This window comes from Equus asinus, chromosome X (assembly GCF_041296235.1).
Source record: "Equus asinus isolate D_3611 breed Donkey chromosome X, EquAss-T2T_v2, whole genome shotgun sequence".
Classification (NCBI taxonomy): domain Eukaryota; kingdom Metazoa; phylum Chordata; class Mammalia; order Perissodactyla; family Equidae; genus Equus; species Equus asinus.
This window is the reverse complement of record NC_091820.1, coordinates 69461538-69475362: the sequence shown is the minus strand read 5'-3', so window position 1 is coordinate 69475362 and position 13825 is coordinate 69461538. Positions and strand designations below refer to the sequence as shown.

The 13825-nt window shown below is 36.4% G+C and overlaps 1 protein-coding gene across 8 annotated transcripts in view; it reads right to left on the bottom strand.

The window, feature by feature from the left end:
- Positions 1 to 3505: 3505 nt before the first annotated feature.
- DACH2 (dachshund family transcription factor 2) overlaps positions 3506 to 13825 on the bottom strand; it is a 472014-nt gene continuing 461694 nt past the window's right edge. For all 8 annotated transcript variants that reach the window (XM_070502515.1, XM_070502518.1, XM_070502517.1 and 5 more), the window contains one exon: positions 3506 to 8443. In XM_070502515.1, coding sequence (XP_070358616.1) covers positions 8439 to 8443 — 5 coding nt within the window. In that variant the 3' untranslated portion in view covers positions 3506 to 8438. The remainder of the gene's footprint in view (positions 8444 to 13825) is intronic.

Genomic DNA, 13825 nt, shown 5'->3' with positions numbered 1-13825 from the left:
AAGTATATACATGAAAAGTTGCTCAACATCACTAATCATCAGGAAAACGCACATGAAAACTACAATGAGATATCATTTCATACCTATTAGGATAGCTATTATCAAAAAGATAAGAAATAACAAGCATTGGCGAGCATGTGGAGGAAAGGGAACACTTGTATATTGTTGGTAGGAATGTAAACTGGTGCAGCCACTATGGAAACCAGTATGGAGGTTCCTCAAAAACTTAAAAAATAGAACTGTCATATGATCCAACAATTCCACTTCTGGATATTTATCTGAAGGAGATGAAATCACTATCTCAAAAAGATACCAGCACCCTCATGTTCATTGCAGCATTATTTACAATAGCCAAGATATGAAAACAACCTGGGTGTCCATAAATGGATGAACAGAAAAAGAAAATGTGGAGTATGTGTGTGTGTGTATATACACATGCACAAATATATATATTTGAATATTATTCAGCCATAAAAAAGAAAGAAAGCCTGCCATTTGTAACAACTTGGATGGAACTTGAGGGTATTATGCTAAGTGATATAGGTCAGAAAGAAAGACAAATATTGTATGATCTCACTTACATGTGGAATCTAAAAAAACCCCAAACTGATAGACACATAAAACAGATTGGTGGTTGCCAGAAGTGGGGGATGGGGGGGTGGACAAAATGGGTAAAGGTGGTCAAAAGGTAAAAACATCCAACTATAAATTCGCTGTGGCAATGTAATTTAGAGCACGGTGACTGCAAAAAATAAGAATAATTTAGCCACTGTAAAAATTTATTTATATACCCCACCTTGTTCTCTGTCAAAGTCTAATTATGTGGTATTACTGATAGGCAACTCCAGATATCCAACTGGAATGTGTTCAAGCGTTTCAGTGGTGATTTGGTTGTTCAGAATGAAAAATACATTTTTCCATATCAATCTTATCATTTGTAATGTTTACTTTCTTAAACCGACAAAAAGTATAATTAAACCAATAGGATAGCTGATCTATAGATAGAACCACCAGTGCTTTAAGACCTCCAGCTACCTATCAAATCTAACATCCTCGTCCATGGGAAAAAATAAGCCTCATTATGAGTTCTATATTAGACCCAAAGTATATTACAACCAGTGTATCCTTAGTAGCAAGATATGGAATTATTTCTCCCCCATTTCAGTCTACTGAATGATCGGAGCAGGTGGTTTCATGGGACCATGAATGTTGTAGAGGCTCTGACTTTGAGGTTAGCCTCAACAGGGAAGCACAGGTGGTACAGGGTGGGTGTGGGGTCAGTGGGAGCTTGTCTTCTTAGGTGGAAGAACAGCCTACACCTAAAAGTAGCAAAAGGAGTGAAACCTAGGATGGTAGGAAAGGAGGTGAGGCAAAGCTGGAGCCATGGTTCATACAAAAGATGTTTCTTTGTTATGCCATTTAGAATTCAAGGATTGGCTGTGTTAGTAAAGGTGAAAGAATTAGGTTGAGTCTTCAGCTGAAATGTCTTATTTCAAATAAAACTCAGTTTATGTCTGTATTTATGTTTGTAGAAGCTTAAATCCAAATAGTAAACCTTGCCAAGAACACTTTCTTCATATTGACTGACCCACAGAATATCTCACGTTTTCATAGTCAACTACGATCTTCAACATCTGTGAAAATTGATGGCGCATGTCCCACAGAGACACTTTTCCCTAAGAAGGCACAATGTTGGTGTTTGTTGGTGGAAGGGGCCTTCATGACCAAATCCCCTGGGGTTCATTTATACATGTATCAGTTAGTTGGGAAGAGTGACAATTGAATCCCTAAAAAGGTTGGGTGCTTTGAAAGGTATGGGAAGATACTCTTATACCAGGATTGTAATTATAGAAGGTGCTATGAGTATGTCTGGAGGTGGGAGCAGTTGTATTTCCCCCACCACTACTCTAGAAGTGGTAGACTTGAGGTCAGAGTCCCTGAGGTTTTCATGAGGCTGATCCAGCTCCTCCAGCCACAGTCTCAGGTGAATGTAAACGGTTTGTTCTCCAAAGTGCAAAGGGAATAAAGTAACATTGATTCTCCCAACCATAGAAGAGGGTTTATACTTGACAAAGAATTGATATACAGTGAAGCCACTGCCCTGCAAGAGAAAGAATGTTTATCCTTTATCCAGCTCTTTTTCTTATGGCTAAGGTTCTTATGTTGTTAGAGGAGGGAGGTAGCGGTGAGGAGGAGAATGTGGAGGATTGTCAAGGGTTCGCGTTGAAATGGCAAGCAATCCTAACCCAGGAAACATTGAGGTGCAGGGTGGGCTTCATTCCCAGTATTTTCCTGGCTCACTCTCTCCTGATGGGCCAATGAAGTGGGCTTCAAAAAACCAGGAAGTTCCTATAGTTGGTCCACTTCCCAAGAAGTCTCAGCCAGCCACCCGACGTAGAATGGAAGCACTCCCATCGATGTTAAGCCAGTGTGGATAACTGCTATTAGATGAGGATAAACCACTGACGGTATTGGGCACCTGGACTCCTGAGGGTTAGGCAGCTAATGGCAGAGGCTTCCTCTTTACGTTAAGCTTTAAATAATGTCACCATGCATCTCATATGATTGACTACTTGGTACTCTGCTTAGTGTGTTATTGTGGGAGGAAGGCATATTACCAGAGCAGGCTTGCTTAGTCAACAAAAACCCATAGGGATCTTTCTCCTCTAGAGCAGAGGAAGAACTTGTAGTCTTCTCAGGACTCTTAAAACTTCCACAAACAAGGATGGTGAGGAGGTGATGGTGAGAGAAAACACCTGTGGAAGTAAACAACATTGTTCCAAACTAGAAAACCTACAGTCTTTGGCCGGCCAGCTAGAAGCACTGTGGGGTACAGCACACCTTTTATAAGACGTGGGAGGGGTGGAAGTGGCACTGCATAGGAAAAACTGAGAAGTTCCTTGGTGAACCAGAATTTGAGTGGGCTCCAGGATTCTAACGGACATGAACTAAGGAGAAGGTGAAGACAGATCAGATAAACTATAGGGCAGGGATATGGTTGTTGTTTTTGTTTTCCAGTAAGATTTTTTTTATCTGCCCTTGGTTTTCCATTAGGCCTCAATGGATATTTGGATGCACAGGGACACCTGGCATTTCTTTGGGCCAGAGTAGTTATATGTCCCTTCGAATTTTTTGTTCTCCTCTGAAGGCAGTTCTAGAAGAAAGTTTGTAGAAATAACAGATATTCAGAAGAGATTTTCCACTTGTTGATTCACATTTTTCATGCTTCCCAATGCGACCCTTCTTCCTAGAAGCAGGTTGACTAACCACAGACAGCCAGGAAAAGGCAATTTGGTGTGATTCAACAGAACAATTGAGGACAAAAATACTGGCCTGTTGAAACAGGTGAACTGAAATAAGAGGTATGTTCATATTTGTTTGGAAATAACCAAACCAGTGGAAGCTTTACAAACACCTTCCTAGTTCCCACATTTTGATTTGCACTGTGACTCTACTTGAATGACTGCAGTCGACAATTTGAAAATAAAAACTCAGTGACAATTGACAAAGTCAAAATGCTTTTATTTATAGTGAAGTTTAGCAAGTACATTTTTAACAAAGAAGGTATACTTTAACTTAATATATGGTAAAACAGAGAAACCATACATATAAGTTTCTAGTCTCTAACACACTACCGCATTTTTTTTCCTAAAAGACAAAAAGCCAAGCTGAAGTGAGCATAGAAAAGCATCAAATATGGTCAAGTTACCTTAGCCGTTAGGATTTAGCTCATATTCTTAAACTGGTCAATCTAACGCAAGGACAAAGTTTACATCATTGCTTTTAAAATGTACACACTTTGCTTTTTTTAAAACGTAATATAGATTGAATAGCCGCTTCAGTAAATAAAGCTTTGCTGATAAACACAATGGAAACAACTCCATGTTGAATAGTTTCAGAGATAAACTGGAATCACAAGCATCTTCATTTATGTAAAGCCAGCGAGGACCTTTCAGGCCGAATAAAACTGTTGTGCCATTGCTAAACAGTAATAGTTACCTCCTTTAAAAAAAAGAAAACAAGTTAGTTCTTCTGAGGAATAATTCTGATACGTGCTTAAATACACCAAACTTCTATCTTCAGGAACTTAAATGATCTGATGTAACAGGCTTGATTTAGTATTGGTAAAATTTAAAATTTCTTAACATTTCTATATGTTAATGTGTCAGTTTTCAAAGATCCTTCAAGTTTCATGCTACAGCTTCTGTTCTTCTTTCCACAGCACTGAAGACATCGAAGACCAATAAGACTCTTCATAAACTATCATGTCTATAGTTATCTACATTACTTTTCCTTTTGTGTATAATGGTATGTTTGAGATCCCTATCGTTTACCAAAACAGGGAGAAAAGAGATATGATCTGGTTATGACCTAAGGTAATGCCAGCTTTGTACATTTAGAATTTCTTCTCCGCAGGTTAACTCTGAGACTGTGTATACTGCATGAAGGGAGACTAGTTCTGAATATCATTTTAACCATAATGTTTGGTCAAACGAGTGTCTATTTCCATGTTGGTAATCAAAAGAATCCATACCATCCTAGAATTAGAAAATATTCGATGGTGTTGGTAAAAATTATAGTTGGAAAAAATTTTCAAAATACAATTCTACCTCTTTCTTTGTCTAAACCTGCTCTTTTCCACAGCCATGGCTTACAGCCCGAGTCTCTATCCAGCTAACTCATAAAAATTGGCCTTGGTCACAAAAGAAGAACCAGGGAAGAGAGTGTGGATGATAATACAAATCCATCAGCCATGCTTAAGAAACACCTAAAGTCTATGTTTGTGAGTCAAATGTATAATCTTCACATATAAAGGAAAATACATTATCATTGTTGGACTAATATGGCTAGTCTAAAATATTAATTTAGTCTAGTCAAAGCTTAGCATTGTTAGGAGGAAAATATACCCTTTTTGAGCCTTGTGTATAAAACGTTTAAAATATTTATTCTTTCTGTGTAGAAGGTATCATGGCGAGTCAGTGGAATTTTCTGGATAATACCTCAGAACAAAAGATAAAGATGTGATAAAGTAATAGAAGTATAAAATAATTTGAGACTATGATAGTCAGACAACCTAGACGGTCGGACTCCATTATAGGGCAACCAGACATTTTGCCAAAGAGTCCATGGAATTCACCTGAACTTTTCCAGGGACCAGAAGAAAACAAAGCTTGAATTTTTGGAAACTATTTAGTAGTCTGTCACTCCAGAGAATTGCTCAGACTCCTTTGTGGCATCTAAGAATATTTATTCTGATAAAATTCACCAGATTGTTGCTCAATTTTCCAGTCTACCTCATTCTCTGTATACACAGCCTAAATGTCAAAGGAAAGCTCTTCAACATCAAATGGCAGACAGTCATTTTACCAGGATTGAAATTTATACAATATAGCTAAAGCTTAAATCATGCAATATAATTTGTGGACATTACAGACTTGAAAGCAATGGCAAAACAAAATAATATCCTGTTTAAAAAAAAAGGTACATAAACACAGCAACAAATGGCAAAAGCAATCACCATTTGTCTTTTGGAAAAATGCAGTTTCTGAAAAATCTCTCTTTTGTTATGTGTAATTATTGTGTTTATTAAAAAAGACAAACATATCTGCCCACACCCTTCATTAAATGTGCCAGTTTATAAGGCCTATCAGGAACTGTTTCCACAGTAGCTCGAAAATCCAAAGAAAAATTAGGCCAGCAAGAAGAAGATGGTATTAATATGAATCACTTTTTATACTCAGAATACAATAAAGTGAGATTTCATTGTAGTACAACTTTTTCTCCTAATTTAGAGGATAGTAGCAAAATAGACTCTTGCGTAGCATGCCGTATAATGCTGGAACAGATTCTGTTGCTGTTTTACATATGCCAATACTGAGTGATCATAAGGAAGGAGCCAGTATTGACCTGCTAACTGACACGGCTCCTTGGAGCAATCTCAAAGTTTGCCACATTTCAATTTCAAAATGCATTTCACATATAATATGAGTGATTTATCATTTAGTAGTAGCTGTCAAACTAAACTCCTAGATAAAACAAAAACATCTGGAACCATAAACAGAAGAGAGCAGTAGCTGAATTTTAATCCAAACCTGGCATGCTCACTTCATTAGAAACAGGAAACAGCTAATTAGTAATTGAATGTTTCATGTTTTTAAGAGGGTTTGTACTTGAGCTCCAAACAGAGATGATCTAATATGCATTCTGGATGTAAACAAGATTAAAGATCAGGAAGAGCAATGAACAAAGCCTCTCCAGAGGAATGTTAGGGAGCTTGGGAACTTACAAGGAGTGACAAACACTGACATTTGGGGAGGGCTGACAGAGTTTATTGCTTTAAGATTTATCAGACAAGTAAAACGGGGAATTCAATACACACAAATGTGACCATTTTAAAAATAAAAACAAAGGCCCATACATTCCTTCTCTTAGCACAGGACTGCCTGACATGGGCATACCCCATGGCACAGGAGGCTGGTGTCGCCCCCTCCATGCAGGAGATGAACATCTGCTGATCAGTTGTTTTTAAAGGGCCACACCCGGTTGTTCCAAACTGTGTGAGACTTGCCTTCTGTGGTATACATCTGAAGCTTATGAAAAGGAAAAAACCCAAAATCAGGGATCATAAAGAAGGCAGATATGTGGGAAAAGGTCAGAAGAAAACATACGAGGATTCCTTATAGTTCAACCAAAGTTAATTACACATTTCTATTTGTAAAAAGACAGTAGTTTGTCTTTAAGTGACTTGGTTAATTTGAAAAAGCTGTTCAGCTTCCCCTATAGTTCAGTATACGCTCTTTGCCTATCAAATAATGAGACATTTTTGGAAGTTAGAATTTTAGTCACACCTCTTTGTTATTTTATTCAGATATTTAGTATTCATAAAATTTTAAAAAATTATGTTTGCCTCAATCCTTCTCTGTGACTTATTTCTAATTTGGCATTACTTCACTGAATTAGGTTAAAGCAGCACACCTACTTTATACAAGTAGACCTTTTAAAGTCTGTAGAGAGCAACAGAAGCCAAATGCCCCTGCCTTAGAAGAAATCCCTTCAGAGCATGGAATGACCGGAATGTCACATTGATAGTAATTAATGCAATATTTAAAAATGTGTCAGGTAGGTGGCCATCCCAGCAAAAATTGTATTTACTGCCACAGGGAACTGATCACTGGAGAATGGCTAGAAACTCAGTTCGCCTTTTGCATAAGATGAGTGGTGCTTTTGTCACATCAGAACTTAATTCCAGGGCAGACGTAAAAATAACATAATGTATTAGATTTTGCTTGGCGTAAGGAGGGCACTTTAGGAGGGACATTAAATTTTTTCGATCACTAGAGTACCATTTAACACATTGGGAAACTGCTCTATTAGATTCTTAGGAGGCATGAAAATAATGATGACAGGTATTTGCCACCAGCCTTTGGCCAGGTCTCCATTAAGTAAACAGCTAAAAATATTTGAGACCATCCATTTCCTGGGCAATTCAAGCCAAATGACTCACTTTGTTCTAATCACTGGAACATCTCAGGCATCTGGTCATGTCTAGACCAGAGGGTGAGCAGTGGAAAATATCCACGATGCGACTGACCCATCATATCTGCCTTTCTCATTTTTATGTCTATAGATTTTTCAGTCCATTTGCTTGTTGACAACTTAATAAAAAGGAAGCAGAACTGAAGATGGAAGGAGATCAGAAAAGAATAAAAGGGATATTTTTAGTAGCTTGCATATGTGTTTTTATCATTGCCCTCTTTACAGATAAGGAATGTGCTAGTAGAAAGGGATTAAATGACTTGCTCCACCATCAACAGATCAAAGGTAGAACTAGGTGTGGTAAAATCTACAAACTAGTGCTCTGTATATTCCCTTAGAGGAGTCCACAAGCAATGCATTTCTTTTAGAAAGGTGAGTTCCAAAGCAGTGATAAAAATATTGATCATTTGCACAAATGAATTACCTCCTCACATAATTCCTGTTCAATCCCAGGTCAGCCAAATTATATAGCTATTTCATAGTAATCACAGCTCAAGGTGGGTTTGTCTGCATTTTCATTTCTGTCACACCATTTAGAAATAGCATTTTCTCTGTCTTAAAAATTCTTCCACCTACTTACCCCACTAGGATGCTAGTGGATTAATGTGATAATGTTTATGAAGCACTATGAACTCCATGGAAGAAAGGGGTTATAGAAGTGTGAAGTATCACGTTCAATCATCATTATGGTTATCCTCTAAAAATTTGTGAAGCCCAATCTCCAGCACATTTTTCCTGTACGTGCAAGATTCTATTTATCAGTAATGAACAAATAGTAATTGAAGGTTCCATATTTTAAGAATTTAAGTATGAATTCTAAAGAATGACAGCACTAGATAAGCAGGTAACTGCTACAGCACCCTATTCGTGCCTATGATCAGTTGGAGTTCCGGCATCAGTGTTCAGGCTGCACAGAAAAAACAATAAGACCTGGTCAAAATTTCATTCCAACAAAGAAAATCCAAAATCTACTCAATGAACTTCACTGAAAACCACAAACTGGCTTTATAATATTTTGCTGTGCTATATATTGTTCAAGATTTGAATAAATCTGTGTGCAATAAATGTACTATGCTATTAGGCTCATTCTTTAATCATACATTCATTGATGTGAGTCTCATTCTCTTAAAAACGAAATTATACAAAGGTGAGCAAAACTGTAGATTTACAGTAGTTTAAAGCTTAATCTTATTCTCTGGGGGTGATATTGACAATATAAAAATGGTATAAGTGATATTCCCTAACTCTAAAATATGCTTATGAGCCCCTTGTGCATGTTCTACTGCTTTACAACCTGCAGTGAAACGCATGACTAGCTTAATAAGCAAGGCATTTAGAAAGGTGTTTTTCCTCCTTCACAGTCTAAAACACGAGTAAAGATCCACACTGTTTTCTCCAAGTCGAAATCTTTGTTAATGACTGCAATTTCCCTCAGGATGAGATTTTCTTCCCTGACGGGATGGGTATTTAAAAGCAACTTCTCACTATTTATTTTTTAAAAACTACCAAGAAATGTGTTTATAATGTTTTTGAAGGTTTAAGTTTGTGTTTAGAAAAAAATTATTTCTCCTACCCGGGGCTCATGTTTTCTTCCAAGTATTTTCTGACCACTGATTCACTTACATAAACAATGGGATTTCCTTAAGAACTAATGGGCTTCATCACAGGCATACTTTGGGCTATCAAACTTTTCTTTTGAGGTAGCGAACTTATTAGTGAACTAGTGGCAATATTTTACAAATGATTTTTCCAGCTAAGTATTAAGTTTTATGTTTTAAGTTGCTTAATTAGTGATATGTTTCTAATTTTCAAAGGAGCTCGATATTATTTGGCACTAAATAAGATCACATCTAAAAGGTCATGTTTTCCTAACCTGAATAAGAGAGAGATAAAACAATGTGCTGGTTAATGCTCCGCTTCAGGCTTAGGTTCAATCCAAATTAAATATGCAATTAATTGTATGAACTCTATATCAATTGCGGAAACATGTTCAGAATGCGACATTCTCAAATCAAATAAACAACAGTAGTGAGGTTAGTTTGGGGTCCAGTTAGTTATTAGTACAGTAGTATAAATATGGAGCTACTAAATTGAGAGTAGAAAAAGTAGACCATTGCAAGAGGGGGATAGATAATAAAATAGTATAGCATTTAATTCCTCTTTGTCTAGAGAAAGTGTTTTAGAGACATTTTTCAGACGGATCTGGTGCTTATTTTTATAATGTGGTACTTTTTTAAAAATGAAGGTTTCTTGAAAATAATAACCACTTGGCCTTATTATCCCTAAAGAATTTCTGACTTAAACTTTAATCAAAACAAAGACCAGCACAGGTCGTCTGTTCTTTGCAAATGTCACAATGGAGTATCAACCTCTCTTGCTTCCTTTTAATTCACTTTGTTTTTGTGAATTAATTCTTTAACATACCCTTTTCCCCTTTATTTAATCTCTAGCTCTTGTAAGACCAGCCGTAATAAGGGAGCACGGATACCCTTCTATTCTCATATGGGGATAAAATATAAGAATATATTTACCATAACTACATACTGAAAAGCATATGTTTTAGAGAAAGCTTTATACCTCAATTATATGCCAAATATTTTACCCCTGCTAAAATCTACACACGCAAACACAAATGCTAAATTCATATGTAGTTTACAGGGTATAGTAATAATGATATTTTATATTTGTCATACTTGTCAGAGAGTATGGGTCTAACTTATTGATGAGGAAGATTAGGCAAATATTATTATTGCTATTACTAAAATTAAGGCAGAGAGAGGTTGAATGAGTTCTCAGGGTTAGTAACCAAGTTAGCCAGTTAGTAACTGAGAAACCCTGACCACTAGACCACTACTGCTCTTCATACCACTTCGTTGTGCCTCCCTTAGACCAGTTATAAAACAGCAATAAAAGTACATGGGCTCAGTACACAGACCTGGAGCTTTTGAGCCTCACTAAAAACTCCAGAAGTACTTGAATTCTACCTTCCAGCAGGGAAGAGAAAGGAAAGGAAAGGAGAATAAATAAAAACTAGTATTTATGGAGCACCGACTATGTTAGGAGCCATACTAAGCCATTCTAAGCACTCATGTCACATGTGGAATGCCATATTCTTTCACTACTCCTTGTTGTAGATAATGCCATGGTGAAAAGTTGTAAGCTGTGTATGTTTCTACGCCATTCCTCTAAAAACTCTAAAGTCATATCATCCACCTTCTATAAGTACGTAAGTTACAAAATATTCCTAAAGGTCAGGTTTACTTGAGTTTTGTATAGGATGCACATTGGAAATATTTTAATTTAATATTTAAAAGCACAAGTAAGTTCTTCCTATAACTTTTAACTACTTTTGTATGCTAAACTGATAGAAAAACTCAATGATCTCTCATTTCAAAGGAATCAAAATATGGAGGAAAATGAAAATGGAAGTAATGGAATAACATTAAACGTTTACTTGAACATCATTAAAAATGACCACATCCAACATTTCCCATAGAAGGTTGAAATGCAGTTACTAGGAGACTGCAAGATTTGAGTTGCAGGTTTTGCCTCAGTCGTTTTAAATGGTTACTTACCAATGCTGAGATCAACATGACATTCATTTGTATTGTTTTAAAGAAAACAAGAGCACTTAAACATTTATGGGGGATAGGGAAATAGAGAAGAAATGCTTATAAAAAATGATATTTTCTTGAAAGCTAATAAAGGAATTGGTAAAAATGTTGCCAAAATAACCATTTGCATTATTGAGGTAAAGCAGATTCCAGTTAAGTATGTGGATTATTACCAACATTAATTTTCAAACATTAAACAAGTAAATCATAAACTTTGGGGGTCAACAGATTGAGGGACTTTAAGGAGGTCTATATGAAACTGTAAGGAATGTTTTCTTTTAAATTCACTTTAATTTCCAAAATTGAATGTGATATGGCTATTATAAATGAGAAAGAAGTTCCTTAGGGCAAACAATAAAACATTATGCTAATGGCCCACAGTAAGGAATCGTGGCCTAAAATTAGATAACCAAGGATCCATTAAGGTCTAGTTCTGATAGGGTATGTGAGCTTAGCCACAAATATAAAAGTTTCTTTCTATTAATATTTCAGCTTCTCTACACAGTTTTAAATAGAAAAGAGAGATGTACTGTATTTGTGTACTTTTTATAAGTATTACCCCAATCTCTGCAAAGTTTTAAGGCAGAAGTGATTATTAAATTATAGTTGGTTTTAGACTATTTTGGTTAATTACCTACAAACTGGAGAAGGGTTCTCCCACTACAGTTACTGGATCCAGCCATGCCTGAATCTATCCCTGGAAGCCTCAGTTAAGTCACCCAGTAAGTTACCTTTTTAAATTAAGCCCCTCTCACAAAAAAAAGAATAGCACAAAGTTCACCAGGCTATACAAATACTAGGTGTCGACTTTCTTTTGTTCATTATTCCAGTTTTAGGCCATCAATTAATTCCTCATTCCAAGAATGATAAGCATCTTGGCATAGAACTGCCACACATTTATGTGGCAGCAATATAATAATTTTAGTTTCTTTAAAGTGGTGTGACAACAATGGCATATGATTACAGCCTTTTATGAGAATGCTGTGTGTTTTTTTAATTAAAACATAAAACATAAATGTGAAAATGAAAAATAAAACAAACTTTTAATCCGAGAAAGCCTTTCCTTTTGCATGTTCCTCAGGTATACTTGGATTGAGAGTGGGATGGGTGAATCCTAAGCTTAAAAAATTATATTGCCTATGTAAAGAGGATGGGGTATAAAATAAGTGCTTAACAAGTTGAACAATCTTTCCTAGATTATAATCAGAAAGACCTGTTAATTAATGAATTAGTCTTGTAGGCTTCAAAATGCTGAGTAGCAGAACAATCTATTTTGGCTTACAAGTCTCACTATCCTACCATCACTTCAACTATTATTTCATCTGTTACGTGAGTGAGATATAGCTGAAATTGTAAGTCTAGATCTATAGATGAGATTTTATGGTATCATCATCATTAATTAGTGTGACAGCCCTTCAGGCATTGCAAGTATTCTTTTAACAATGCAGTGGTAAGTGGTAAGCCACCCCATGACAACTAGGCCCTAAATTATCAAGTAATGTAAGCTTTTCACACTCTCCTAAGAAAGAACTGGTAGCGAAAGGTGTGCTATGATCTGACAGGTATTTCACAGCAAAGAGGTATGATATGGTGTGAGAGGTACCATCAATCTAGATAAAAATCCTGTGGAGGATGAAGAAAATGGGAGACAAATACTTCGTGGTGAAGATAGCAAAATGACTCGGGCCATCTAACGAAATTTCCAGGAAAAAAAATGCTGCTGCTTTAGAGAAAGATGCTAGGATCTTCTACGTGGGGTGTGTGCTAGAGCCTTTTTCCACTCTATGATGGCAGCTGCAGTGAAGTTTCTCTGGATAGTACAAGGCTCCTAGTCTCAAAGGAAGCATTTAAGAGGAAAGAGGACTCACTTCCCACAATCCCTCTAATCTCTGACACGTGATGTATTTCCACTTTACAAGAGGACATTTCCACTTTACAATGGGAATATTAGAGTTCCTGTGTATAGCTTCCAACACAGTACAAGATATCAAAGGGAAGAGAAATTAATGATTGATGAGGGTAGGGCAGAAAGGAGTCTGTGGAACCCCTAGAGAAAGATAAAGAGCACACTGCGGTGGGAATTAGTAGAAGAGGTATAGGGAAGTTTGATCTCCTCTCCTTTGAGTTTTTCTTCTCATATCATATACATGGTAAGAAATCATGTGTAATTCATCTTTTCCAGTCCCCTTACTTGCTCCTACCATCACTTTAATTGCTATTTTACCAAACTCTGCAATGACCACCTTAGCCTAAGGGTAACTGTTTTCAATAAATATTGGCATGGCATCTTAAGCTCTTTTGAGGAATGATGTTCTAGGTTACCAAGTGAGCAGCAAAGAGAGAAGATAATAAGGAAGTTTCAAAGGTCAGGGAAGGCTAGACACTGCTCAAATTGATTTTGAGAGAATTGATAAAAATATACATATTCATAAATATTTCATAGGATAAACATATACTGAAAGTTCTATATTATAAATATTTATATTAAATTGCATTGTTAAAGTGTGTTTTTTAACATAGAGATGTTAAAATTGTGTTTGTTGCTTTTAGAGTCAAAGGACACTTTAATCACTTCGCTTCTAATTCTTCAGTGGCATCTTCATCAAGCATTGCATAAATGAGATCATGCATTTCATGTTTTCGATTCATCCGTCTGTATTCTAAGCTCCCACCTT